This window comes from Geotrypetes seraphini, chromosome 2, assembly GCF_902459505.1.
Source record: "Geotrypetes seraphini chromosome 2, aGeoSer1.1, whole genome shotgun sequence".
Lineage (NCBI taxonomy): Eukaryota > Metazoa > Chordata > Amphibia > Gymnophiona > Dermophiidae > Geotrypetes > Geotrypetes seraphini.
Window position 1 is genome coordinate 80,352,279 of NC_047085.1, and position 25,137 is coordinate 80,377,415.

Sequence of the window (25,137 nt, forward strand, 5' to 3'; positions counted from 1 at the left end):
TACCCAGTTCATACATTTGCAACAGAACAGGCCAATTTCGTTTGAGTCCCATTGTACACCTAAATCTGATGTTCTTAGGAAAACTGATAGAAGAATTTTAACCACTTTATTTTATTTTCACATTGATAATGTAAATTACTCTGATGTAGTCATGAAGAATAGTAACCCAAGTACAGAATTAACTAAACTACATGCAATAGGGCAAAAACTCCTTGGGCTCTTGCCAGGTACCTGTGACCTGGATTGGCCACTGTTGGAAACAGGATACTGGGCTTGATGAACCTTCAGTCTGTCCAAGTATGACAATTCTTAGGTTGACCTATGGTGAATGTTGGTAACCTTATGCAAAGGAAAATGAGCATAGAGAAAATTTTTAAAAGACATTCCTGTACATATAGCAATATTTTTGCTCAACTTTTCACTATATATCATTGTTCATTTTATGATGAAAGATGTGAACAGATAGCCCACAACATACAAATGTGATTTCTTTGGGAAAACGTGACTATAGCAGCAGATCCAAAATGCTGAGAATGGCCAATTTTTCATGGATATCCATAAGCAGTCTGAAAGATACATGTCTGACATACTGTAGCTTTTTTTCTTCACATAAAAAGGATGGGGTTTGAACTGTTGTATTACAAATTGTATGCTCTAATACAGGGATCTCAAAGTCCCTCCTTGAGGGCCGCAATCCAGTCGGTTTTTCAGGATTACCCCAATGAATATGCATTGAAAGCAGTGCATGCACATAGATCTCATGCATATTCATTGGGGAAATCCTGAAAACCCGAATGGATTGCGGCCCTCAAGGAAGGACTTTGAGACCCCTGCTCTAATAGAATTCACAAAATCCTTTTTTTTTTTTTTTTTTGGTGACTTTAGCCACTTTTCCCCCAGAACTGGTTTCAAATTGATATAGTGTACCAACTATTTTTCCTGTAGACACAAAATAAGAGAAACTTAAATATATATGGTGAAAAGGATTAGGGTCCCAATTCCTGCCCCATACTTTCTCTGTCTCTGTCATTTGGAAGTCAGGTACCTGGGGACATATCTTAAAGACCAGAAATCATCTTCCAAAACATGTCCAAATTTTATTATGAACTTCACATTCCTTTTATATTATTCTACACGAATCAGTGCTGTCAGCATGTGTCAGCATGTGACGTAAACACAAACCATATATGGACACAGGTCACATGAAACTTTAAAGACATCAGCATTTTTTTCTATCTGAAGACTGAAGTCCACAGAGGGTCAGTAAAAGCCTTAACCAGCAGAGCTTCTAATCTAAATCTGTCTGTAAATACGGCTTAACAAAACAATTGAATTCACTTCACAACATCTCTGTTTAAACATACATGTCCTTGTAGTATTTTCAAAGAAAGAAAGACAAACAGGGTCTGGCTTTTACAGCTTGAAAACAAGGCCTAAGGACTTGATACGTGTCCCTTCAATCCCCTCTTACGTCATGAAAATAACGTCATAAATACACAGCATGAGCTAGAAGGGAGTGATACTCAAGATATGTCTCTCAAGGAGGGGTTTTTTAGGAGCTGTAATACGAATAACACAGTACATGAGCAGTCAAGACAAGAGTGCAAATAATAAGAGATTATAACAATAAAAAGGTCTTTTATCCAACCCTGCATTCAACTAAAGTGCTGATCCTAAGAATTAGATAAATCAGAGTTACATTTGAGTTCAGCAAAGAGGTCTGCTAATTTCTAAATGTCCATAGTAGGACCTATATTGTCAGAAAGAAAAGTACAACAGCATAAAATACTGGGAAGAATTTAACAGAATTCTCAGCTAGAATCATATCTAGGGCCATATGATTTTGAAAACCATCTGAGAAGTGGAGCCTAATTGATCAGTAATACCTTGCAAGGCGTCCCTAGAATAGTTCACAAAGCGTTGCTGATTATAATAATTTTAACTAATCCGATCAACATTCTTATTAATAGTAATAAAGGGAATAAGGAGCTCAAACCCAGCCTTAACCTGAGCTCGGGCCTTAAATTCATCTGGGACCCCTCTTGGGACCCCTATAGCATCTATGTATACATGTGATCAGATTTATATCAAGACAAATAAAAGGAAAAACCATGTGAATAGGAAGGATGCCTTTCAAAAAGAATATGCAGAAGCATGGTAACCTTAACTAAAGTGCACTGGCCTATCCACTGGCTGGGTAGCTTAACAGGGAGCCAAAAGTCTCCATAAAGCCAGTAAATATCAAATCTGATGCAGCAACAATGGGGCATACCTATGAGCCAAGACAGAACAATAGCCTGGGGGTAAATTAACTACAAAACTACCCTGTGTCAGATTAGAAACATGACATGTGTAATTGCCCTTATAGATGGTAACGGCAATATCAAGCTTTTGCTGTCCTGGCAACAAAGGGTATTTAGAACACTACAGTGCACAAAGGGGATAGGTAAAATTAGAGGAGATATTGGTAAATAACCCAAAAAAGCATGGTTGGATACCAAGAGGGAGGTCCAGAGGTACGGTTCCTAGATGGGGGTCTAGCTTGAGCACATATGTAACAATTACTCTTATTATGTTGATCAGCAGTGAATTTCATCCATTCTAACCAAAGGTTACGTTCTGAAAACCCTACCTCAACAGCCACAATATCTTCAAAAGTGGGATTGGCAATAGCCATCATGTCAGTAAGTTTATTGAATGTAGGGGCCAGTGGGTTAGTATTTTTTTGGGGCCCCCACAAAATGACGGGAGAGGATGAGTGGAGGTAGATAGATCCCGTAAGAAAACTGATGGGTCGGATAGCTAGACCCACCCTTAAACCACATGTCCATAATGTACATACCTTCATCAGTAGGTCTAGGGTTGTCAATAGTAAGAGAAAGCTTAATAATTTGTGCAGGAACACTTTTCCTATAACAGTTTCCAACCTTATAAAAGGTCATACAAGTAAGCAGTGATTTACCATTTTGGTCCACTGTTTTTCAGAGTATTTTATAGTTTATAAGCCCAGTCAGTATCAATATTCCACCCTACCACTCCCCAGAATGCACACTTATCCCCCCAACGTGAGTCAGTAACATATATATATATATATATATATATATATATATATATATATATATGTCTTTAGTTTTAGGAATCTCTGAGGACCAATGGCACAGCCTTGGGATATCAATTGATGAACAGTCCACAATGTCAAAGGAGAAAGTGGCAACTTGCATACTGCTGGAATTATACCAAAAGGTAGCATACTGTCTGTCTTTCTGGATTCCAATTGAGGGACAGCCTTTGCGAGGGAGTAGTCCAGCTTGACGTCGTGTTCACAAAGAGGTGTCGGGGGTGCTGTTTACAGCAGGAGTGTCATTTACAGATGGGTATGGGCAGAAAGTGTTGTGGACCCAGAACACATCATCCCTGTAGACCCAGTTAGAAATGATCCATACAGGGAGAAAAACTAGCAGCAGCGTTGCCAGTAAGAGAATGATAAAGTTGGTAGAATGCTGCAATGAGATCATCATGTTGTTCCACTGGAGGAGGTGAAATCTGCACAGGGAAAACTTGCTTCTGGGGTTTTAGGTTAACCCTCTTCAAGCGACTTGCGTGGATCCAAACAGGAAACTCCTCAGTGAGTGCAGCGGGCCTGGTCACAGCGATCACAGTAGTGGGAAGGCCAAAGGGGAAATCCGTCTGCTTCCGATCCTTGGAAAGCTTCTGGACAATCACCAGGCTGGAAAAAATGGGTAGGAATCTGTGGAGAGAAAGGAGAAGTGCAAGACACGTTTCTTTGAACAAGCCCTAATATTTCAATTAGCTTTTGGACGTATTCCTCCTGTATCAAGGGAAAATCACTACTCAACTATTGAGGGTTTGTCCACCCATGGGGCGGGGAAAGGTCATCCCGTGAGAATCTCAAAGGGAGAGCAGCCAGATGTCTGTGCATACAGAAAGAGATACTTGAAAAGAGATGCTTGAAAAGCATTCCAAATATCATTCAGCAGCTGTACTCCAATGTGATCCAAATCACTCGAAACCATGTTGCCTGTACTGAATGTGGCAACATGTAACAATACCAATTCATTTACTTGATATAGCTATGGCAAAAGAGAGACAATACTCAGTTACTTAAGGTTCTTAATTGAACAATCCAAAAAGATATGTTTTTTGTGCTGCATATAACTATTATGCACCTCAGAGAGACCATACTGATGTACTGAATGTATTCAGAAATGTATACTGAATGGATCATATGTAGGGAACACCACGAAATAAACGCTGTATAAAGTAAAACTTTTTCTTAAACATATAACCCTTAACTAAACTATATTCAGAATATAAAAGCTATAAGTAAAAGAACATTGCGCAGTTAGGCTAGTAAGAAGTGGAAAAAGAGCTCTAGAAGTGGCCAATATTATGTATCCTGGGGTACCCACTAAACTAAAACAAGTAGACATGACACAGACAAAACATAAAGTTTTAAGCGTGGAGCTATTACTCCATCTATCAAGTGTGCAGGGCTGAATTTAACTCTGCAAATAAACACAATGATATAAAAAAACAAAAACTACAAATAATGTATATCATAACCATCTCATAACCATCTCATATTTGAAAAAAGGCATAAAGCTAATGTCTCTTTGGAGCGTCTCTATCTCTGCAGTGATAAAGAGGACCCTTGGAAAACATTAGAAATATCTGTGCCAAAACTGATCTGGGATGGCTATGCATAAATCCGGAAAACACATTTTAAATTAGCAACATCCTAATTTCAGCTAAAACAATAGAAAGGAATTGTATTTTCCAATTTATTTTCAATTCACAACCGTGCCAGCTGTAATTATTGAGCTATATATATCTGTATCAAGGAGCAAAAGGTCAAGAATGAAAATATCACTAGCAAGAAGTTAAAATGTCGAGCGAGCACTACGATAACCAATACCATGATATTGGGCAATGAATAAGGGAGAGCTAGCAGCTGATATCCAGGGTTTCCCCTCTTTGCACCAAAGTCCGTCCAAAAGGGCGGCTTTGGGCACCTACCAAACGCCAGGCATCAAATTCAGAGGGGGGGGGTAACAAAGGACTGAAGCTGTGAAAAAAGAGAGGAAGAGAATCCTGTTCACCCGTGAGACCCAAAAGCCCATTTAAAAGAAGGGCTTGGACATCGTGAAAAGTGTGAAGAGTAATGGGGTGACCTAGGGTCAGAGAAGTAACCATCTCTACCACCATAGCACATGCAGCCAGGGAACTTGAACAGGAGTGACTATAAAAAAAAGGCAACAGAGCGTAACTTACCGCCATGTTCTCCCTTCATGGTGTTACAATAGTCCCAAACAAAGAGATAAAACATGTGGGCATAAGCAGGAAAACCCAGACTTGAGCTAGAAACCAAAGCACATTTCATAAGTCCATCTGATAAGAGCAGTCATTTCAGAAACCAGGGTCTGTCTCAGAATCTGGTCATAGAAGGAACAAGCAGTGACCAATTGGCGGCAGTGACCAATCATAGCAAGAAAAGTAAGCATGTCTTTCTTGGTAGCTGGGCGGGGCAGACCCAGAACAGCAGCAATGCAGAAAGTGCAGATTTTCCTCTGACCATGAGACAGGACAAAACCCAGGTATTTCACTTCAGATTTACAGACAACCATTATAAAAGGTGCAAACTATCAGCCTGACAGGTCTCCTGAATTATGGAACACAGAAAGATGTACAAAATAAGGATAGGACCATGAGAGGCAGTGCATGACTGTAGAATAGCCCGAAGGACAATGAAGTCAACATGGCCCTGGGGCATTCCACCAGGTATACTGTTGCTTAAAGGTGAAGGCAAAAAAAAGCTGAAAAGCCTCACCAACAGGGACTAAAATAAAACATTCCTTAGGACAATGACAGAAAAAAAAATCATTGGCTGCCGGTGGAATGGTGGAAGAAACATAAGTGCAATGAGAATTACCAAAACACTAACAGCCCTAAAATCTAGGACGAAACGGGGAATGCCATCAGCTTTGACAACAAGAGCGATGACAAGAAGAGATGGTGGTTTTGATAATGCCGGAGAAAAGATAAGTGATAAGCAGTGAAATCACACCGTACTGCTTGATAAAAACAAGAATGAGTAACTTCAAAGAAACACTATAGGAGGTCAGTGGAAGCCCAAACAGAGAAGTCTAGGGGGAGGGGCAAAAGCATTCATACACGGACCCCGATAATGAAAGCAAAGAACAGAACGTGCAAATCTGTGTTTGGCAGACAGCCAGATGGTCAGTGAAAAAAACATTAGCACAAGAAAGAAAGCCTTTAAAACTGAAGTTTTCTTTTTTTTTTTTTTTTTTATGATCCAGCACAGAACACAAAGAAAGCAGCCGTAGAAGAAACGCACAAAATTAGTCAGGATCAAAAGGAAGACAAGAAATAGTGCTTGTGTACAAACTACAAGGGAAAGATCTTAGACTGATTCAAACAGCGCTTTCAATTCATTCCACATAACAGCATGTCCTACCTCAGTGTTAAACATTGGTGGAGCTGAAGAAAAAATGTCATACACACACAGCCGTACAAGTCTCATTTGTCTAGGAGAATCCTAAGTGCCTTTATGACTCATTATAAAACCAATATAACAATGCAAAAATATTTGCTTATCTTACCTTATAAGCGAGGTACAGTAATAAGAGACAATAAAATCTTATACTCTATAAAAGTTTTAACCTTACAAATGACAGAGTGGGCAGGGGGGTTCTATAAATAATTTCATTCTTCCCGAAAGAATGGCAGCTGCTTATATTCTTAAAATAAAGGGTGGGTACAGGTCACCACTACTTAGTGAGTATTAAAAAACAGAAAAAATTCAGAAATACTCACAAAACACTGGTGATATCATCTGCCCATCGCGGACGTGCCCCCAACTGAAAAGGATTAGGGTCCCAATTCCTGCCCCATACTTTCTCTGTCTCTGTCATTTGGAAGTCAGGTACCTGGGGACATATCTTAAAGACCAGAATTCATCTTCCAAAACATGTCCAAATTTTATTATGAACTTCACATTCCTTTTATATTATTCTACACGAATCAGTGTTGTCAGCATGTGACGTAAACACAAACCATATATGGACACAGGTCACATGAAACTTTAAAGACATCAGCATTTTTTCTATCTGGAGACTGAAGTCCACAGAGGGTCAGAAAAAGCCTTAACCAGCAGAGCTTCTAATCTAAATCTGTCTGTAAATACGGCTTAACAAAACAATTGAATTCACTTCACAACATCTCTGTTTAAACATACATGTCCTTGTAGTATTTTCAAAGAAAGAAAGACAAACAGGGTCTGGCTTTTACAGCTTGAAAACAAGGCCTAAGGACTTGATACGTGTCCCTTATATGGTTCTTAATATGTGACTTAAATGAAGTAATGTGATCAAAATGTATTCTAATATATGTCAGCTCCACTAGACCTTCTCCGAGGGAAAGGTACACATCAAATGTCTCTCCAGTAGAGCACTAATCAAAAATGTGAGGTGTGCAGGAAAATTATATACACAAATTAAGCAAAATACTACTCCACTGATTAATAGTCTGATTAAATGCCAGTGATTTCAATGCACATGAAAGAAAATGCCTCAGTACTGGATGAATCATTTGACCCTACTCCTACCCATCATTGGCATAAAAAACTTTCATGAACACACTAAGGGCTCCTTTCACTAAGGTGCGCTAGCGTTTTTAGCGTGCACTGCATTGCCGCATGCGCTATCCCCACACTATGTGCCAAGAACTAACGCCAGCTCAATGCTGGCGTTAGCATCTAGCGCGTGCTAAAACCGCTATCGCAGCTTAGTAAAAGGAGCCCTAAATGACTGTCTTTAAATGTGTCTTTGAAATTTTTTTTACTGACATCACTTTAATTTATAACAGGTTCAAATTTTAAAAAAAGGTCAACGATCGTTTTGTGGCATTCTGCCACTGCCTCAGGACCACTGAACCTGACACCAGTAGAACTACACAGCTAAGTGGGAAATGGTGTGTTTTTAAGCACACGAGATTAGTCCTGTGTTGCCACAGAAGTGACTTAAATAACTCTCTACTGCTCAGGCTGAGATATCTTCTGCATGCCCCTGGAGGTTGGAAAGACATGATGCAGAGTAGTGAAGGTGGGCAAACAGCACCCCTCTGTGCCTCAAGGAAACTCTATAACTCTTGGCATTACTATGTGGGAGGGGTCTCTGATAAGCACTATGGAGCCAATTCTAGACTAGAGAGAATGGATGGTAGAAGAAACAGACACACTTGTAGGCTTTATTATCTTGACAATAATGTCCACTTATTTTCCTTATTCTAGAATGAAGGCCTTTTTTGTTTTGCAACAAATACCCAACTCTTTGTTCCACTAAATGAGCATTAGCTGCTAGGCCCCCAGGCGCTACTCCCACGTTCAGCCTAGAGCCGAGGTCGCTGCCGTTTCTGGTCAGGACACTCACGTTGCTCAGCACGGCTAGCTCCGGCGATAGCTCAGCTAGGCGGTTGTTCTGCAGCCGGAGCGAGGTGAGCAGACTCAGGTTGGACACGGCTGGGGGCACCCGCCACAATTTCTTCCCATCCAGGTTTAACACTAGAGAATGGCCCCGAATAGCCCTCAGTACTAACAGATCAGCCATGCTGAGCATCTACGTCTGTCTCTATAGTAACGGAGCAGGGACGGAAAGGGAAATGAGGTCATCGTGATGCGGCAAGCGGTCGGCATGGCTACGAAAGCGTCGGGGAGTGCAAGCTGTCTCCATTTGCCACGGGTGGGGAGGAGGGAAAAGAGAGAGAAAGAATTAATGTTTTCCCGACTGCAGGAAGATGCACCTAATATTTACTGAAACTTGTTTATCAAATTTGATGCTTTATGAGAATGGAATGAGAAACATGTTGCAGGCAAAACACCATACTCAATATTTGGAGTTAGCTTGCTTTTCATTAATAGCTCAGTCTCAATGTGAGATACATTCAGGTACACAGTAGGTATTTTCATAGGGTTACGGAAAAGGACAAATTGAGACATCTGGGTTTTACTTCCATTACTTTCAATAGAAGTAAAACCCGAATGTCTCAATATGCCCTCCTTTTTCTGGAACCATATAATCCTTTTTTCTTATTCTTAGTGTTTACAGTCGAAGGGGTGGATTCAGCCAGCATTAGAGGTACTACTGACTACACAGCTTCTACCATGATCTTTACTAAAAAAATTGCTCACGGATGCAATGTTAAACTCGTGGCAATACTTGGCAGCTCATTAGCAATGTCCCTTTTTCTGTCAGTGTATGAGAAGTGATTGATTGGCTCATACACTGACAGGAAAGATGACATATAAAATAATTTTTTTTTTAAAGCCACCAGTATCTGCATCAGCCCCCTTTCTACTCAAACTGAGCCTCTGCCCTCCAACATGTTTTTTTTTTTTTAAATCCCTGGTGTCCCCTTCCCCACCCCCCACCCCCCGGGCTTACCTTAATTGAAGCAGTGCAGTGGCATATCAATGGGTTGGCCCACACGCCCACCCAGCAGCAGCACCATACTGCCCTTTCCCTTATGGTGTACCAGCATCGGTGACATGTCAAATGCACGCATGACAATTGCACCCCAACAATTGTGCGCACTGAATGGGAGGTGACCCGTCAAATGCGCCACGATGGTGGATACTATTTTGCCTGTTTGAGGAGGGGTGGGGGGTTCCCACTACACCAAGCATTCACTTGCTATCTAGTGTTAGGGTAAGGTTTACATATGATTATGGGAACCCTTTACATAACAGAAGCCTGGACCAATCAGGCCTTAGGCATTGCGGGGTCCGCCCATTCCCACTAAGCCTAAGGCTTGATTGGCCCAGGCTCTAGGCCGGCGATTGGGAGTTTCGGGGGGTGCGACGTTCCAGCAGGAGGGGTTGGGCACCCTCCTGCCGGCGATCGGGAATTTCGAGTGCCACTGCCGCCATTGGGAACAGGCTGACGCCGAGTTCTCCCTTCCTGCTTTTCTTCCCCGCGGGGCCGACCAACTCTCACCACCCGACGTCAATTCTGACATCAGAGAGGACATTCTGGGCCAGCCAATCGCTGCCTGGCTGGCCCAGAACGTCCTCTCCAACGTTAGAATTGGTCGGCCCTGCGGGGAAGAAAAGCAGGAAGAGAGAACTCGGCGCCGGCCTGTTCCCAATGGTGGCAGTGGCAGCCTTTCCCCAGTGGCGGTGGCAGCAGCATGTTTCCCAATGGCGGTGGCATTGATGAGGGCAGGGAGAAAGAAAGAAAGGAGGGGGGAAAGGGAGCCAGAAATAAAGAAAGGGGGCAGGGTGAAAGAAAGAAAGAAAGAAAAAAAATGGGGCATGGAGAGAGAGAAAGACAAACATAGAGAAAGGGGGCATGGAGAGAGAAAAAAGAAGGAGGCAGGGTGAAAGAAGGAAATGGGGCACAAAGAGAGAGAGAGAGAGAGAAAGACAGACATACAGAAAGAAAGGGGGCATGGAGAGAGAAAGAAAGAAGGGGGCAGGGTGAAAGAAAGAAAAAGTTTGGGGAGGGAATGAGGTCTGGAGGAGAGGAAGCATACAGGAGGCTGAAAGAAGAGAAGAAATATTGAATGCACAGTCAGAAGAATAAAGTGCAACCAGAGACTGATGAAATTACCAAACAAAGTTAGGAAAAATGATTTTATTTTCAATTTAGTGATCAAAATGTGTCCGTTTTGAGAATTTATATATGCTGTCTATATTTTGCACTATGGCTCCCTTTTACTAAACCGCAATAGCGGTTTTTGGCGCAGGGAGCCTATGAGCGTCGAGAGCAGCATGCGCAGCTCCCTGCGCTAAAAACTGCTATCGCAGTTTAGTAAAAAGGGAGGGGTATATTTGTCTGTTTTTGTATAGTTGTTACTGAGGTGACATTGCATAAAGTCATCTGCCTTGACCTCTTTGAAAACCCGCAGAATATAAATGATAATTAACATTTTCTCTGCGTACAGTGTGCTTTGTGTTTTTTTTTAATTTTATTGTTCATAGGTCATTTTGACTTGGCCACGAAGGTAAGGGGGAGGGACGGAGGGGAGCTGCTGAAAGACATCTAGTAATCCTTGCAGGCTTGACTGTGCAGGGAATTATTTTTGTAAAATCATGTTTTGTTATGTGACTGGCATTATTTAGACTTTAATTTTTATGAATGAATGAATAGAATGAAAATGCTATAAAATTACTTGCTTGTTTTTATGTGCGTGCGCTGAAGGAAAGTGGAGAGAGAATGAGCTGAGGACGCTGAAGGGAAATGGGGAAGAGAGAGTGGGGAGAAGACGCTGATTTATAAATTGACAATTGAACAGAATATTGTTTCTTTTTATACTTTAATATAATAAGTTCAATATAAAACAATTCAAGGCTTGTGTGTATGGAATCAGGTGGTTTGCGGGGATGGGGACCGAGCTTACGGGGATTAGTCCAATAAAATGGTATTTTCTTATTTCTCATTATTTGTTTTATTTTTATTTGTTAATTTGTAAAGTGGTGATTGTTATGTATCAGTTTTTTCAAATTTACATCTACTGTCTTTATATTTTGCACAGTATTAGAGGACATATGTTATAGTTTTTGTGGTGTTGTGGTGTTGCATTGTATGCAGAGTCTGGTTTCTTGGCAGTTCAGTTTAACTTTTGTCTACATATTTCTATTTTTAGTTTGTGATTATTCCATATTGGGCGAGGATGTATCTGTCTGTGTGTATGAAAGGGACATGGCTTTTTGATAGCATCGATTGTACAGGATCAATTGACTGTGCAGGATCTGGCTTGTTTAGTTTTACAATGTATGTGTTGGTGTTCTAGTGCTCACTGCATTGTTTAAGATGCTGCCTTTTCCTAGGTACACTCTTGTTGTGCGATATGTGGATTGTTACTAAAAATCATATTTTTCATATAGATGGGGGTTGTCAAAAAATGATGGGCTCCGGGTGTCACATATGCTAGGTATGCCACTGTGATCGCCCACCCCCCACCGAACCGCGGCACTTTGGGGTGAGGATCGCTGGCAGGGGAGATGCCCTGCTGCGATGCTCACCCCGAAGTGCCGCGGTTCAGAAGGGGTGGGTGATCACCATTGCGGCAGGAGAGATGAGCCATCTTTCCTGCAGCGATAGTTTCAGTAGGCTGTAGGCAGGTTGCTGGGGCCGCTGAGCTGCAGTGATCAGCTCAGCGGCCCCTTTTTCGGCAGTTATATCTGTTTTGACTTGGTCTAAGTCAAAATGTATAAGTGCCGACTAGATAAGCTGCTTAAACATTTGGTTATACCTGCCCACCTCCAGCCCACCGCCCGCTCTTTCCCCTCCTCTAAAAATGCCTCTTTTCGCTCTATGCGTTTAGAGGCAGGGGAAAGGCCTAAGCTGGTTTTAGATACATCTAAACCAGCTTTGATTATGGGTACTTGGACGATCAGGCTTTTTGATCATCCAAGTACCCATTTTATAATAATAATAATAATTTTATTTCTTATATACCGCTATACCATAAGTTCAAAGCGGTTTACAACAAGATTCATGCAATGAGAGAATGCGATGTTTACAACAAGATATATATGTTTACAGCAAGATACATGAGATACATAAGTTCAGAGCGGTTTGCAAGAAGATACATGCAATGAGAATACGAGATGTTTGCAACAAGAAACAAATGTTTGGAGCAGGATACAGAAGTACGGAGCGGTTTAAAACAGGATACATGAGTTAAAAGCGATTTACAAGAAGATACATGTAGTGAGAATAAGAGAGGTTTACAGCAATATACATGCAATGGGGGTAAGAGGAGTAATGGGGAGAGAGAGGACTTTCAGGGATACAAATTGCCAGAGGAAGAGAACTCAAATTGTGTTAAAGAGACGGGTCTTCAGTGATTTTCTGAAGTCAGCGTAAGACGCGGCCTCGAGTATGGGTTATGCGAGCCATGTGTTCAGTTTAGCTGCCTGGAATGATAGCATTCTGTCCAGGAACTTCTTGAAATTAAAGAGGTTTATTCTGCGAGAGCTCTTATTCGGGCAGTTGGTGAAGAAATGGGAGGCGAGGTAAGTTGGTAACATCCCAAAGACCAATTTGTAGCTGATGCAGGCAAGCTTGAAGAGTATTCTGGATTTCACCGGCAACCAGTGGAGTATTTGGACATATGGGGTGATATGTTCCTATTTTTGTAATCCAAAGATGAGTCGGACTGCAGTGTTTTGGATTAATTTTAGCTTGTGAAGTGTCTTTTTATAAGCTCCCAGATATATGATGTTGCAGTAGTCCAGCATACTCAGGATGGATGATTGTACGAGTAATCGAAAGGAAGATTCATCGAAGAATTTTTTGATAGTGCGGAGCTTCCATAGTGCTGAAATACTTTTTTTGAACATTAGATCTGTATGCTTTTCAAGGGTTAGGTGTTTGTCAAGGGTAACTCCTAGTATTTTTATAGTTTGGTCAATTTCGTAATCTTGGACATTCACGTGAATTGTGTTGTCTTTTATCTTTTCATTGGGAGATGCCAGGAAGAATTTAGCTTTTTCTGTGTTCAGTTTTAGTTTGAAGGCCTTCATCCAAAGCTCTATTTGATATAGGGTATTGGTTAGGAGATTAATGAAGTCTGGCGACAGATCGGATAGTGATAGCACAACAGTGATGTCGTAAACGTGGAAGTTGAGATTTAGGCTCTGAGGCAGGTGTCCCAATGAGATGAGGTAGATGTTGAATAGGGTCGGCGATAACGGGGAGCCCTGGGGTAGTCCGCAGTTGTTATTCCAGCTAAAGTAGAATTTGTCTTCTTTGAATACCTGCGTTCGAGGAATCCCTGGAACCAATTGTGAGTGTTTCCTGTGATGCCTAGTGATTCAAGACAGTTCAACAAGATGGTGAGGTCAACTAGGTCGAAGGCACAGCTTAGGTCCAGTTGGAGAATCATTGCACTGGAGCCTTGACTGAGAAGGGAATGTAGATGGTTTAGGAGAGAGGCCATTATAGTTTCAGTGCTGAAGCCGGGTCTGAAACCAGATTGGTTATTGTGCAGTAGGTTGAATTTGTCTAGATAGGTATTTAGATCAGCATTTACCAGGCCTTCCATTAATTTGGCAGCCAGAGGGATGTTTGCGACAGGTCTAAAGTTGGAAATGTTGTTGGATGTTTCTTTTTTATTCTTTTTTATAGGAGTTATAACAATTTGACCCAAGTCTTCTGGGAACTTGCCAGCGGATAGTTGTAGGTTGATCCAGTTTAGTAGTTTAGCTTTAGGCCACTTTTTAGATGTTTGGTTTTTTTTTGTTTTTTTTAAATTATGAGCCTCCAAGCGTTTTGCCTCATGGCTGCTTCAGGAGGTAGGTAGGACTGGACTTCAAACTGGCACTCATTCATGCTCATTACACGGCCGGTTTGAAGTTCAGTCTTGCCTACTTCCTGAAGCAGCCCTGAGGCAAAATACTTGGCCATTGTTTTGGGGCTGTATCTTGCCTGTTTTCATTAAGGTAAGTGCTACAAACTTAAAGTGTATGTTTATAATAATGGGCGCTCTATAGAACTGTTTGAACATTATGTCAGTATAATATGGAGGGTTTTTTAGCTGATGAACTTACTGCCCTTTGAAGTTAAGAGGAGAAGATACTCCCTGAAGGGGTTCTGAAGCTTTTTTTTTTCCTCTGGAGTGGCAGTGCAGTTCACTTGTCCGGATTCTGTGGCTAGGTCTTTTTGTATGAAAACTAGGTCTAGGGTGTTACCAGCCGTGTGTGTGGTGGGGGGGGGGGGGGGGGGGGTGAATACTGGTTGGTAGAATCCCAAGTCAGGGAGGCTAGGAAGTTGGCACCCATTCCATTTGTCTCAGGATAATCTGGAAAGTTGAAGTCTCCTAGAATGGTCATGTGTAGTGGGAGATGAATAGTTTGGTGATGAAGTTGAGGAGGGTTTCTAGGGTTTTTGCTGGGGAATGGGTTGCCCTGTACAGTAGGATGAAGGTGACCTCGTTTTTAAGGCCTATCGTGAAGGCTAGGGCTTCCAGTGTGGGGAGGGTGATGGAGTCTACTTGTTTAGGAGACGTGGCTGATTTGATGATTGCTGCCACTCCGCCACCCTTTATGGTGGTGCGAGAGCAGGCTAAGGCTTGATAGTCTGCAGGGCATAGCTCGCCTGGGCTACCCCATCATTATCTCAGAGCCAGGTTTCTGTGATCATGAGCATCCTAGTCATTGTCATAGATCAGTTCGTAGAGGATGATAGTTTTGTTAATAGCTGATCTGGCGTTGACAAGGGCTAGTGTGAATGGACTGCTGGTTGGAGTTGGGGGGGAGGATTGGATGGTGATGAGGTTTAGGGGGTTACTAGTTCAGTGGTTCTCGGTGTAAGTGCTCAATTCACTGTATTTGCCTTATCTTGTGATGACGGGGATGAACATCCGGCTTTAGTTGATAGCCCTTTCTTGATGCCCTTCTTGAGGCTCTTCGCAAAGGCGCTCTCGCTAAGGCGAGCGCCTTTGCCGAAGGCGAGCGGCAAAGGCGCTCGCCTTAGCGAGAGCGCCTTTGCGAAGAGCCTCAAGAAGGGCATCAAGAAAGGGCTATCAACTATAACCGGACTCCCAACTTATAAGACTAGCTAACTAATAAATTGTCTTCAGTCTTTCTTTAGTGTTCTACCAAGTCTTTAACTATCAAACTACAACTTTCTACCAAGTCTTTAACTCTCAACCTTACAACTTTCTATCTCACCAACAAGCTACTAAAATCTTTCTCACTAAACAGGCAGACCTCAACAATCACTCTATTCCCCAACCACTTTAAGAGGCAGACCTCTCCAGCACACTTACAAACAGACATCCTTAACTGACAATTAACTAACAGTTAACTAATTACTCCATCCCTCAGACCAAGAACTAACAAACTACCTCTATCCCTCCCTCAACACTTACTGACTAACACCTAACTGCCCCCACCCTAACAAATATCTTTAAAAAAAAAAAAATAATAAATAAATAAAATTTTTAAATAAAGAAATAATAATAATAACAATAAACCTTTGTAATGGCAGGTAGGACTAGAAGCAGCAAGACTTCAATCAAAACAGGCAGTTCAGTCACCGAGAGCACCCAGGGGATGGCTATGGTCCGAGTACAAATGGAAGGGGAACCAGGACGGAGGGCAGAGGTCTCTGTACAGACCGAGGCCATCCCCTCAAAGATGTCTACAGTCTCAACGCAGACAGAAGTAATGGATCAACCGGACGATAGCCTTTTGATGGAGCTGAAGAGCCTGAGAGAGGAGGTTCAGCGCTTAAGGAGCATCCGAGACGACGAGACCTTCATCGATGGAGTCAACCAGGAGCTGTCTCAGATCGCTGAACAGGAACCTGACAAGACCACCCTGGGAACACCCAAAGCGTCCATAACGGCCACCTTGAGAAACACCGCCCAGGACAGCTCTACACCGACACCTCAAATCGCCCTGAGGAACAGATATCAGCTGCTACAAGAAGGTCTGGAGAAAGAGGTACAAGAAGTTGATCAGCAGACGGTTCCAGCTCTGGAATCAACAGTACAGCCCACCCCTAAGAAGCGCAGAGTGGTGGTCATCGGAGATTCACTGCTGAGGGGCACCGAGGGACCAATCTGCAGACCAGACCTACAATCAAGAGAGGTCTGCTGTTTGCCAGGGGCCAGGATCCGGGATGTCACTGCTTGCCTTGACAGACTCATCAAGCCCCGAGACCACTTCCCCATGGTTCTAATCCACGTCGGAACCAATGACACCGCAAGGAGCAGCACGGACAGCATACCTGAAGACTTCAGGGCCCTGGGGGAGAAGCTGAGGAGGATGGATGCGCAGGTAGTCTTCTCCTCGATTCTCCCAGTGAGGGGCAAGGGCAGAGCCAGAGAGGATCGAATACAGAGGGTGAACGACTGGCTGCGAGGATGGTGCAAGGAGATGAACTTCGGGTTTCTGCACCATGGAGAAGCATTGGGACACGACGGGCTACACCTGACCAGAAGAGGGAAGAATGTCCTTGGACACCGTCTAGCCCGCCTACTCCACAGGGCTTTAAACTAGGTAAGTCGGGGGAGGGTACAGGCACAAATAACATACCTGGCGAACTAAACTGCCAATACATTTTTGAGGCTGAGGTAAGTAATCACCGAAATTCTAGGTCTGGGTCAGGGGTGGGTGCACACACTTTCGAGTCGGGAGTAGGGTCACATCATATTTATGGGTCACATTGTAATTCCGGGTCTAAGGGGAGTACACACTGTAGTTCTGGGTATATGGGGAGTACACATTGTGGTTCTGGGTCTAAGGTAAGCACAAATAATGCTAAAGGTGTTCAAGTAGCTCAAGCAGGAATATCCCCATTGAGAGGTAACAAAAATACAAAAAATGGAAGGCTATGTACGTCAACGCACACAGTTTAGGAAACAAGATCCTGGAATTGGAAACAGAAATAAGGAATGCCGACCTGGATGTGGTGGCGATATCCGAGACCTGGCTCACAGACTCCCACGGGTGGGACATGGTCATACCGGGTTACAACTTGCTTCGCCGGGACAGGGAGGGCAGAATGGGAGGAGGTGTAGCATTATATACTAAAGATGACATTAAGGTCACGAGAATCTCAGATGTCCAATATACTGGGGAATCCCTTTGGGTTAATTTGGCCAGAGGGAAGGACAAATGCTTGTATCTTGGCGTAATTTACAGACCCCCAAGACAACAGGATGACCTGGATATGGAAATAATCGGAGATATAGAAAATATCACCTTGCGTGGGGACACAGTATTGCTGGGTGACTTTAACATGCCTGATGTGGATTGGGTTACACTTACCTCTGCTTCCGGCAGCAGCAGGAGGCTATTAAACTCTATGAAGGGAGCAAGACTCAGGCAACTGGTGTTGGAACCAACAAGGGATCAGGCAATACTGGACCTGATACTTACCAATGGAGAAAGTGTCAAAGAGGTCTCGGTGGGCGACACATTGGCCTCCAGTGACCACAACATGGTATGGTTCAATCTCAGGAAAGGTTTCACTAAATCTACCACACTGACCAAGGTCCTCAAATTCAAGGACACAAATTTTAAAAAAATGGGAGACTTCATTCACCAGGCGCTACAAGGCCAAGCAGAAACCGATAACGTGGAAGATATGTGGTCGACTTTGAAAGCAACCATACAAGAAGCAACAAACCGCTATGTTAAATCAGTAAGTAAACGGCGAAGGAACAATAAGCCACAGTGGTTTACTGCAGAGATCTCAGACCTCATCAAGGAGAAGAAAAAAGCATTCATCTCTTACAAACAATCGGGGAAGCAGGACTCTAGAGCAGACTACCTGACCAAATCAAAAGCCGTCAAAACAGCAGTCAGGGAGGCTAAATTCCACATGGAGGAGTCTCTAGCAAAGAACATCCAGAAGGGAGATAAATCCTTCTTCAGGTATATCAGTGATAGAAGAAAAAACTCAAGCGGGATTGTACGTCTTAGGAATCCAGACGGAGACTATGTGGAAAAGGATTCGGAAAAAGCCCAACTATTAAATGAATACTTCTGCTCAGTCTTCACCCGAGAAGAGCCGCGGCTCGGCCCTCAGATACAGACAAGGGTTGGCTCAGTTGACCCGTTTAGTAACTTTGAGTTTACGCCCAGCAGTGTCTACGGTGAGCTGTCAAAGCTCAAGGTTAACAAAGCAATGGGGCCGGACAACCTGCATCCCAGGGTGCTAAGGGAGCTGAGTGATGTCTTGGCGGAGCCACTGTCCGCGCTCTTCAACCTCTCCCTTAGTACAGGCAGCGTCCCGTTGGACTGGAGGACGGCTAACGTCATTCCACTCCACAAGAAAGGCTCAAAGATGGAGACAGCAAACTACAGACCAGTGAGTCTAACATCGATAGTGAGCAAACTAATGGAAACTCTAATCAAACGCCAATTGGATAAGATCCTGGATGAGGAGAATCTACGGGATCCCCGACAACATGGATTTACTAAAGGGAGATCATGCCAATCCAACCTGATCAGCTTCTTTGATTGGGTGACGGGGAAGCTGGATATTGGGGAGTCCCTGGACATCGTGTACCTGGACTTTAGCAAAGTATTCGATAGCGTACCACACCGCAGGTTGCTGAGCAAGATGAGTTCTATAGGATTAGGCGACACATTGACGCAATAGGTTGGGAACTGGCTTGGAGGTAGGCTTCAAAGGGTGGTGGCGAACGGCACCCCCTCCGAAATGACAGAGGTGATCAGTGGAGTGCCACAGGGCTCAGTCTTGGGCCCAATCCTATTCAACATCTTTATAAGAGACTTGGCAGAAGGGCTTCGAGGTAAAATAACATTATTCGCCGATGACGTCAAACTAAGTAATGTAGTGGGCAAATGCACAACAGACGAAGATTCAATGCCCGACTACATGATGCACGACCTACTCCTACTGGAGCGATGGTCTAGGACATGGCAACTCAACTTCAATGCCAAAAAATGCAAAGTTATGCACCTGGGCAGCCAAAATCCATGCAAGTCTTATACCCTTAATGGCGAGATCCTAGCAAAAACGGTAGCAGAACGAGACTTGGGGGTAATCGTCAGTGAAGACATGAAGTCTGCCAATCAAGTGGAACAGGCTTCATCCAAGGCAAGACAAATCATGGGCTGCATACGAAGGGGCTTCGTCAGTCGTAAGGCGGAAGTCATTATGCCATTGTATAGATCCATGGTGAGGCCCCACCTGGAGTACTGTGTGCAATTCTGGAGGCCGCATTATCGCAAGGATGTGCTGAGACTGGAGTCGGTGAAGAGAATGGCCACCCGGATGGTCTCGGGACTCAAGGATCTTCCGTACGAAGAACGGCTTGACAAATTGCAGCTATACTCGCTCGAGGAGCGCAGAGAGAGGGGAGACATGATCGAGACGTTCAAGTATCTTACGGGCCGCATTGAGGCAGAGGAAGATATCTTCTTTTTCAAGGGTCCCACGACAACAAGAGGGCATCCGTGGAAAATCAGGGGCTGGAAACTACGAGGTGACACCAGGAAATTCTTTTTCACTGAAAGAGTGGTTGATCGCTGGAATAATCTTCCACTACAGGTGATGGAGGCCAGCAGCGTGCCTGATTTTAAGGCCAAATGGGATCGGCACATGGGATCTATTCACAGGGCAAAGGTAGGGGAGGGACATTAGGGTGGGCAGACTAGATGGGCCGTGGCCCTTATCTGCCGTCTATTTCTATGTTTCTATGGATGGCGAAGCATATTGTGGCAAGAAGTGCCAGGGTTGTATGGTTGCAGGGGTAGCTGTGCAATGGTAGTCATTGTGTGGTGCAAGTGTAGCCCGTGAAGGCAATGGTGGAGGTGGTTTGGGTGGCTGGAGGCATGTTGGTCAGAGGAGTTGTGGGTTGATCAGGGAGGAATAGAAAAGGGCTAGTTGTAGGTATATGAGGGGTGAGTTTTGGCTGGTTGAGGTGAGAGAAGGGATGTTGCTTGATTGTAGTTCTGTAATGGCTGGGTGGGAATGCTGCCTGTGGGCCAGTATAGCTTCCAGGCTTCGTCCCTTTGGTCCACATGAAGGGCCACACAAAAGGCCCTTTGGCGAGGCCTGCCTGCTTATCGGCCCTCTTAAGGACTGAAGATCAGGTTGGCCAACTGGTAGGCGGGACTTGTGCACCATGTGGCTCAGCGACTGCACCCAGGTCTGGTGGGGTAAGGAGTGATGTCGGCTTCCTCCTTACCCTGCTGCATCGTCTGGAGGAAGTAATCCGCGGTGACCCTTTTAAGAAAAAGGAATCAAGAGTTAGAACTATTTTCTTCTGTTTCATTATTACTGAATTTTAAAACTTTATTGCACTTTTCTCAAATGATAGTGCTATACCACTTTATTCTATAATCACACAGCCAGCTGCAAGTTGTTTATCTTCTGCTCCCAATAATTCCTTATTGCCCCTCCAACCTGCTCCCTTATCCTCTCACCCCCTCCCTTCCCATCACACCTCCTTTCTCCTCCCCTCGCTCTTTTTCCACTTCCCTATGCTTCTTGACCTTTTGGCTAAGATAGAGTATAGAAACAGAATGTTTTATGTAACTTCTCAAATGGCAGTTGCAGTCCATTAACTTAATGGTAACAGGAGGAAGCTGCTGCCTCCCTCCTCTCCTCCCTAGCAGGGTTCCCCTCATGCTAGAAACTAGTGTTTCATTAGACAAGGGGATAATAATTGCTTTGTGAAAGATTTTTTTTTTTCAGCTGTTTTCTCCTACACCCTGAAGGTAACTTAAGTCTATTTTCTATTAGTGCCAACTGCTTTAATTGATGCAGCTGTTAAGTACTGAAGATCCTACTTTTAGTGAACTTAATGTTGTGACCTTGACTACCTTAAGCAAAAGTAAGCAATTCCAAGGGGCAGTTGACTTAGCATTTTAAAGCAGTGTTCTTCAACCTTTTTACACCCATGGACCGGCAGAAAAAAAAAGAATTATTTTATGGACCGGCAAACTACTAAGACTAAAATTTAAAAAACCCCGTTTCCGCCCCATCTCCGTGAGCTCGGTCCCCACAAATCATCTGATCCCATCCACACAAGCCTCAGTTATGATTTTATATTGAATGTATTTTATTAAAGTATAAAAAGAAACAATATTCTGTACAAATGTCATTTTATAAATAAAAAATAATTCAGAGCAAGGATTAACAAAACCCCTGTCTCCCCTCCCCTTCACATATATCCCCTCTACTATCAAGAAAACTGAACAAGCCAAATTATTACAGAATGCTACACAGATATATCATGCTAACAGAATACTGCAGTCACACATGACAGTAATAGTTTTAGGGGAGTGCAACTAGGGCAACTGCCCCCTGGTCAGAGTGCGCCCTAAGCCAGCTGGAAGCTAAAGAAGCACTGCCTGGGTTTTGCAGTCCCCAGTTATGTCTAACACCAGCTCTAGCAGGATATATATTTCAAATCTGATATATTCTAATCACAAAATAGAAATAAAATTATTTTTTTCTACCTTTTGTCGTCTCTGGTTTCTGCTTTCAATCTTCTTTTCACTCTCTTCCTTCCAGCGTCTGCCCTCTCTGTCTCTTCAATCCTGCATCTGCCCCTTCCATCCACTGTCTGTCCTCTACCCCTTCCATATGGTATCTGTCTTCTTTCTATGCCCCTCTCCCCTTTCCATCCAGCTTGTGCCCCCTCTCTCCTTTTTATATGATTCATCCCAGCTTCACTGCTCTCTTCATTTTTATCTCTCCTACACCAGATCTATCATCGTTGTCCCTCTCTGCTTATTTTTCTGCTGACCCCTTCCTATCATCAATCTCTCTACTTTCTCATGCCTGTGTCTCCCCTTCCCCTCCTCTAATCTCTCTGCCAGTTGTTTCCTTCCTTTTTTAATTCTCCCTTCCCTCCTCCTCCTGTCCAGCAGTAACTCTCTTCCCTTCCTCCCCTCCCAGCAGCATCTCTCCTTCTCCCTCTCCAGTAGCAGCTGTCCCTTTTTTTCCCTTGCCCAGCAGCTTCCCAGACTCCTTTCCCTCCTCCCCTCCCAGCAGCATCTCTCCTTCTCCCTCTCCAGTAGTAGCTGTCCCTTTTTTCCCCTTGCCCAGCAGCTTCCCAGATTTCTTTCCCTCCTCCCCTCCTAGCAGCATCTTTCCTTCTCCCTCTCCAGTAGCAGCTGTCCCTGTTTCCCCTTGCTCAGCAGCTTCCCAGACTCCAATATTGGTTTTCTCCCCTCCCAGCAGCTCTCCTTACTTCTCAGCGCAGTGATTCAGGAAGGCAGCCTCGGGTCCTTTGTTGGGTCACGCCACCTCTGAGGAAAGAGAAAGTTGCATCATCAGAGGCAGCCGCAACTCAGCAAAAGCCCCGAGGCTGCCTTCGTGAATCGCTGCGCTGGTAAGTAAAGGAGAGTTGCAGAGAGGGGAGAAAGCCACTGTCGGAGGCTCCCCAAATCTCTCCAGCCCAGCGCAGACTTCAGATGTTGATCTTGCCGGCCCTGCGCGTACCGGCAGGAAATTGAATGGAGTCAATCTTGCCGGCCCTGTGCGGACCGGCAAAAATTTCCTGCGGACTGGCGGTTAAAGAACTGTGTTTTAAAGTACCTTTTTTGATGAGCTACACTTTTTCTAACCCCTCTAAGACCCTGGTGCTCAAAACCTAATGCTAGCATTAGAACCAAATCCAATGCTTATCTGCGCAGAATGCTCAGAGGACTTTAGCACAGGAAACAGAATGCATGCCAGAGATGGACGCAAATTGTAAATGAAGTAATTTGCTATTCCCTCCCAATGCTTAGAGTACAACACACAAGCAAACCCTGCTCTTACCACTGGCATTAGGGGATGAAGAGATAATTTCTTGTGATTTAAAAAAAAAAAAAATCTACTGGTTTTCATTTGTTTTGCAACCTGTGCAAGTCTCTAAGCGACAGTACTTGTGAGTCCGAGCAAACCTGAAAGTGAAAGCATACATTGACGTCTGTTTTCTGTGTGTAAGTATAAGTCTTTCAGGTGAAAAAAAAACCTCACTTGAGAATCTTGTATTTAAAGGCAAAGAAGATCAGCACCATTGTGTGCTTCACTTTTGGGTTTTCTGGCACATGCACACAAGAGCTGCACTTACTGAAAAACTCAGTAGTGCGTGCATCAAGTACATTCCTTCCCTTGCTTCCACTTTCACAGTGCATATATAATTTGAGTACCATTAGCTTTGAGTATTGGAGGGCTATGCATTCCACTTAATAACAAAGGTGGAAAGAAGAGAAAATGAGAGCCAGCATGGTTAAAAGGTGAAGTGAAAGAAGCTACCAAAAGAACATTTTTTAAAGAATGAAAAGAGGATCCAAGTGAAGAAAATAAGAAGCAACATAAGCACTGGCAAGTTAGATGCAAAACATTGATATAGAAAGCTAAAAAAAGAATATGAAGAGAAACTTGCCAAAGAGGCAAAAACTCATAGTAATAACTTTTTCAGCTACATCAGAAGCAGAAAACCTGTAAGGGAATCTGTGTTACTGCTGGATGATCAAGGAGCAAAAGGGGCAGTCAGGAAGGATAAAGCTGAGGAGTGCCTAGTGATACAGCTGCTGCCTCAGCACCCTGAGGTTGTGGAATCAAATCTTAGCACTGCTCTTTATGACCCTTGGTAAGTCACTTAATACTCCATTGCCCCAAATACAAAATAAGTACCTGCGTACATGTAAACCACTTTGAATGTGTAACCAACAAAAAAGCAGTATATATGGCCCCATTTCACCAAACAGAGAGAATGAATTAATTATTTGCTTCAATCTTTATAGAAGAAGATATCTTATTCAGGTTGATATCTTATACCTGAATCAACAACAATTTTCAAGGGTGATGATGTAGAAGAACTGAAAGAAAAGTAATTGAACCTGGAAGATGTACTGAGGTCAGGTCAGAAAAAAGCTTATTTGCCCTAGGCCAGTGCTTCCCAGAGTTCCAGTGGATGCATGTAGAAAGAACAAAAATTGGGGCAAACAACAGAAGTTACATAAGAACATTAGTCTTTTCAGTATACTTTTTTTCACCAACTGGAGCAATGCAAGACAAGACAAAACCATAACTATGTCATTGGTATACCTGAACCCTCTCCCACTTTGCTCAAGAAGGGAAATACAAAGGGATGAAGAGGTAGAGAGGGTAGGACTTTAGCACAGGAAACAAAATGCATGCCAGAATCCCACCAGGCTACAGCGGGAATGAGAAAGAGATAAGTGTATTACAAATTGGAAGGGTTAGAACCTAAACACAGCTTAAAAAAAATAAGCTTTGAGCCTGGATTTGAATACTGCCAGAGCTGGAGCCTGACATACTGATTCAAGCAGGTTGTTCCAGGCATACGGTACAGCAAGGTAGAAGGGACAGTCAGGAGTTGGCAGTAGAGGAGAAGGGTACAGACTAGAGAGACTTACCCCAAGAATGGAGCTCCCAGGGTGGGGTATAGTGAGATATAAGGGAGGAGAAATATTGAGGAGCCGCAGAGTGAATACACTTGTAGGTCAGTAAAAGGAGTTTGTGGAAACGGACAGGGAGCCAATGAAGTGACTCACGGAATACCATTAGCATAACAACATTGGTAGAATACAGGGTGCGCAGCAGAACTCTGACAGGTTGAAGGGGGGAGAGATGGGGTAGCGGGCGA

At 43.5% G+C, this 25,137-nt stretch overlaps 1 protein-coding gene across 1 annotated transcript in view; it reads right to left on the bottom strand.

Annotated features, from left to right (window-relative positions):
- Positions 1-8,672, bottom strand: part of LRRC69 (leucine rich repeat containing 69) — a 91,848-nt gene extending 83,176 nt beyond the window's left edge. The window contains exon 1 of the mRNA XM_033933335.1: positions 8,469-8,672. Coding sequence (XP_033789226.1) covers positions 8,469-8,654 — 186 coding nt within the window. The 5' untranslated portion in view covers positions 8,655-8,672. The remainder of the gene's footprint in view (positions 1-8,468) is intronic.
- Between the last annotated feature and the right edge of the window lie 16,465 nt (positions 8,673-25,137).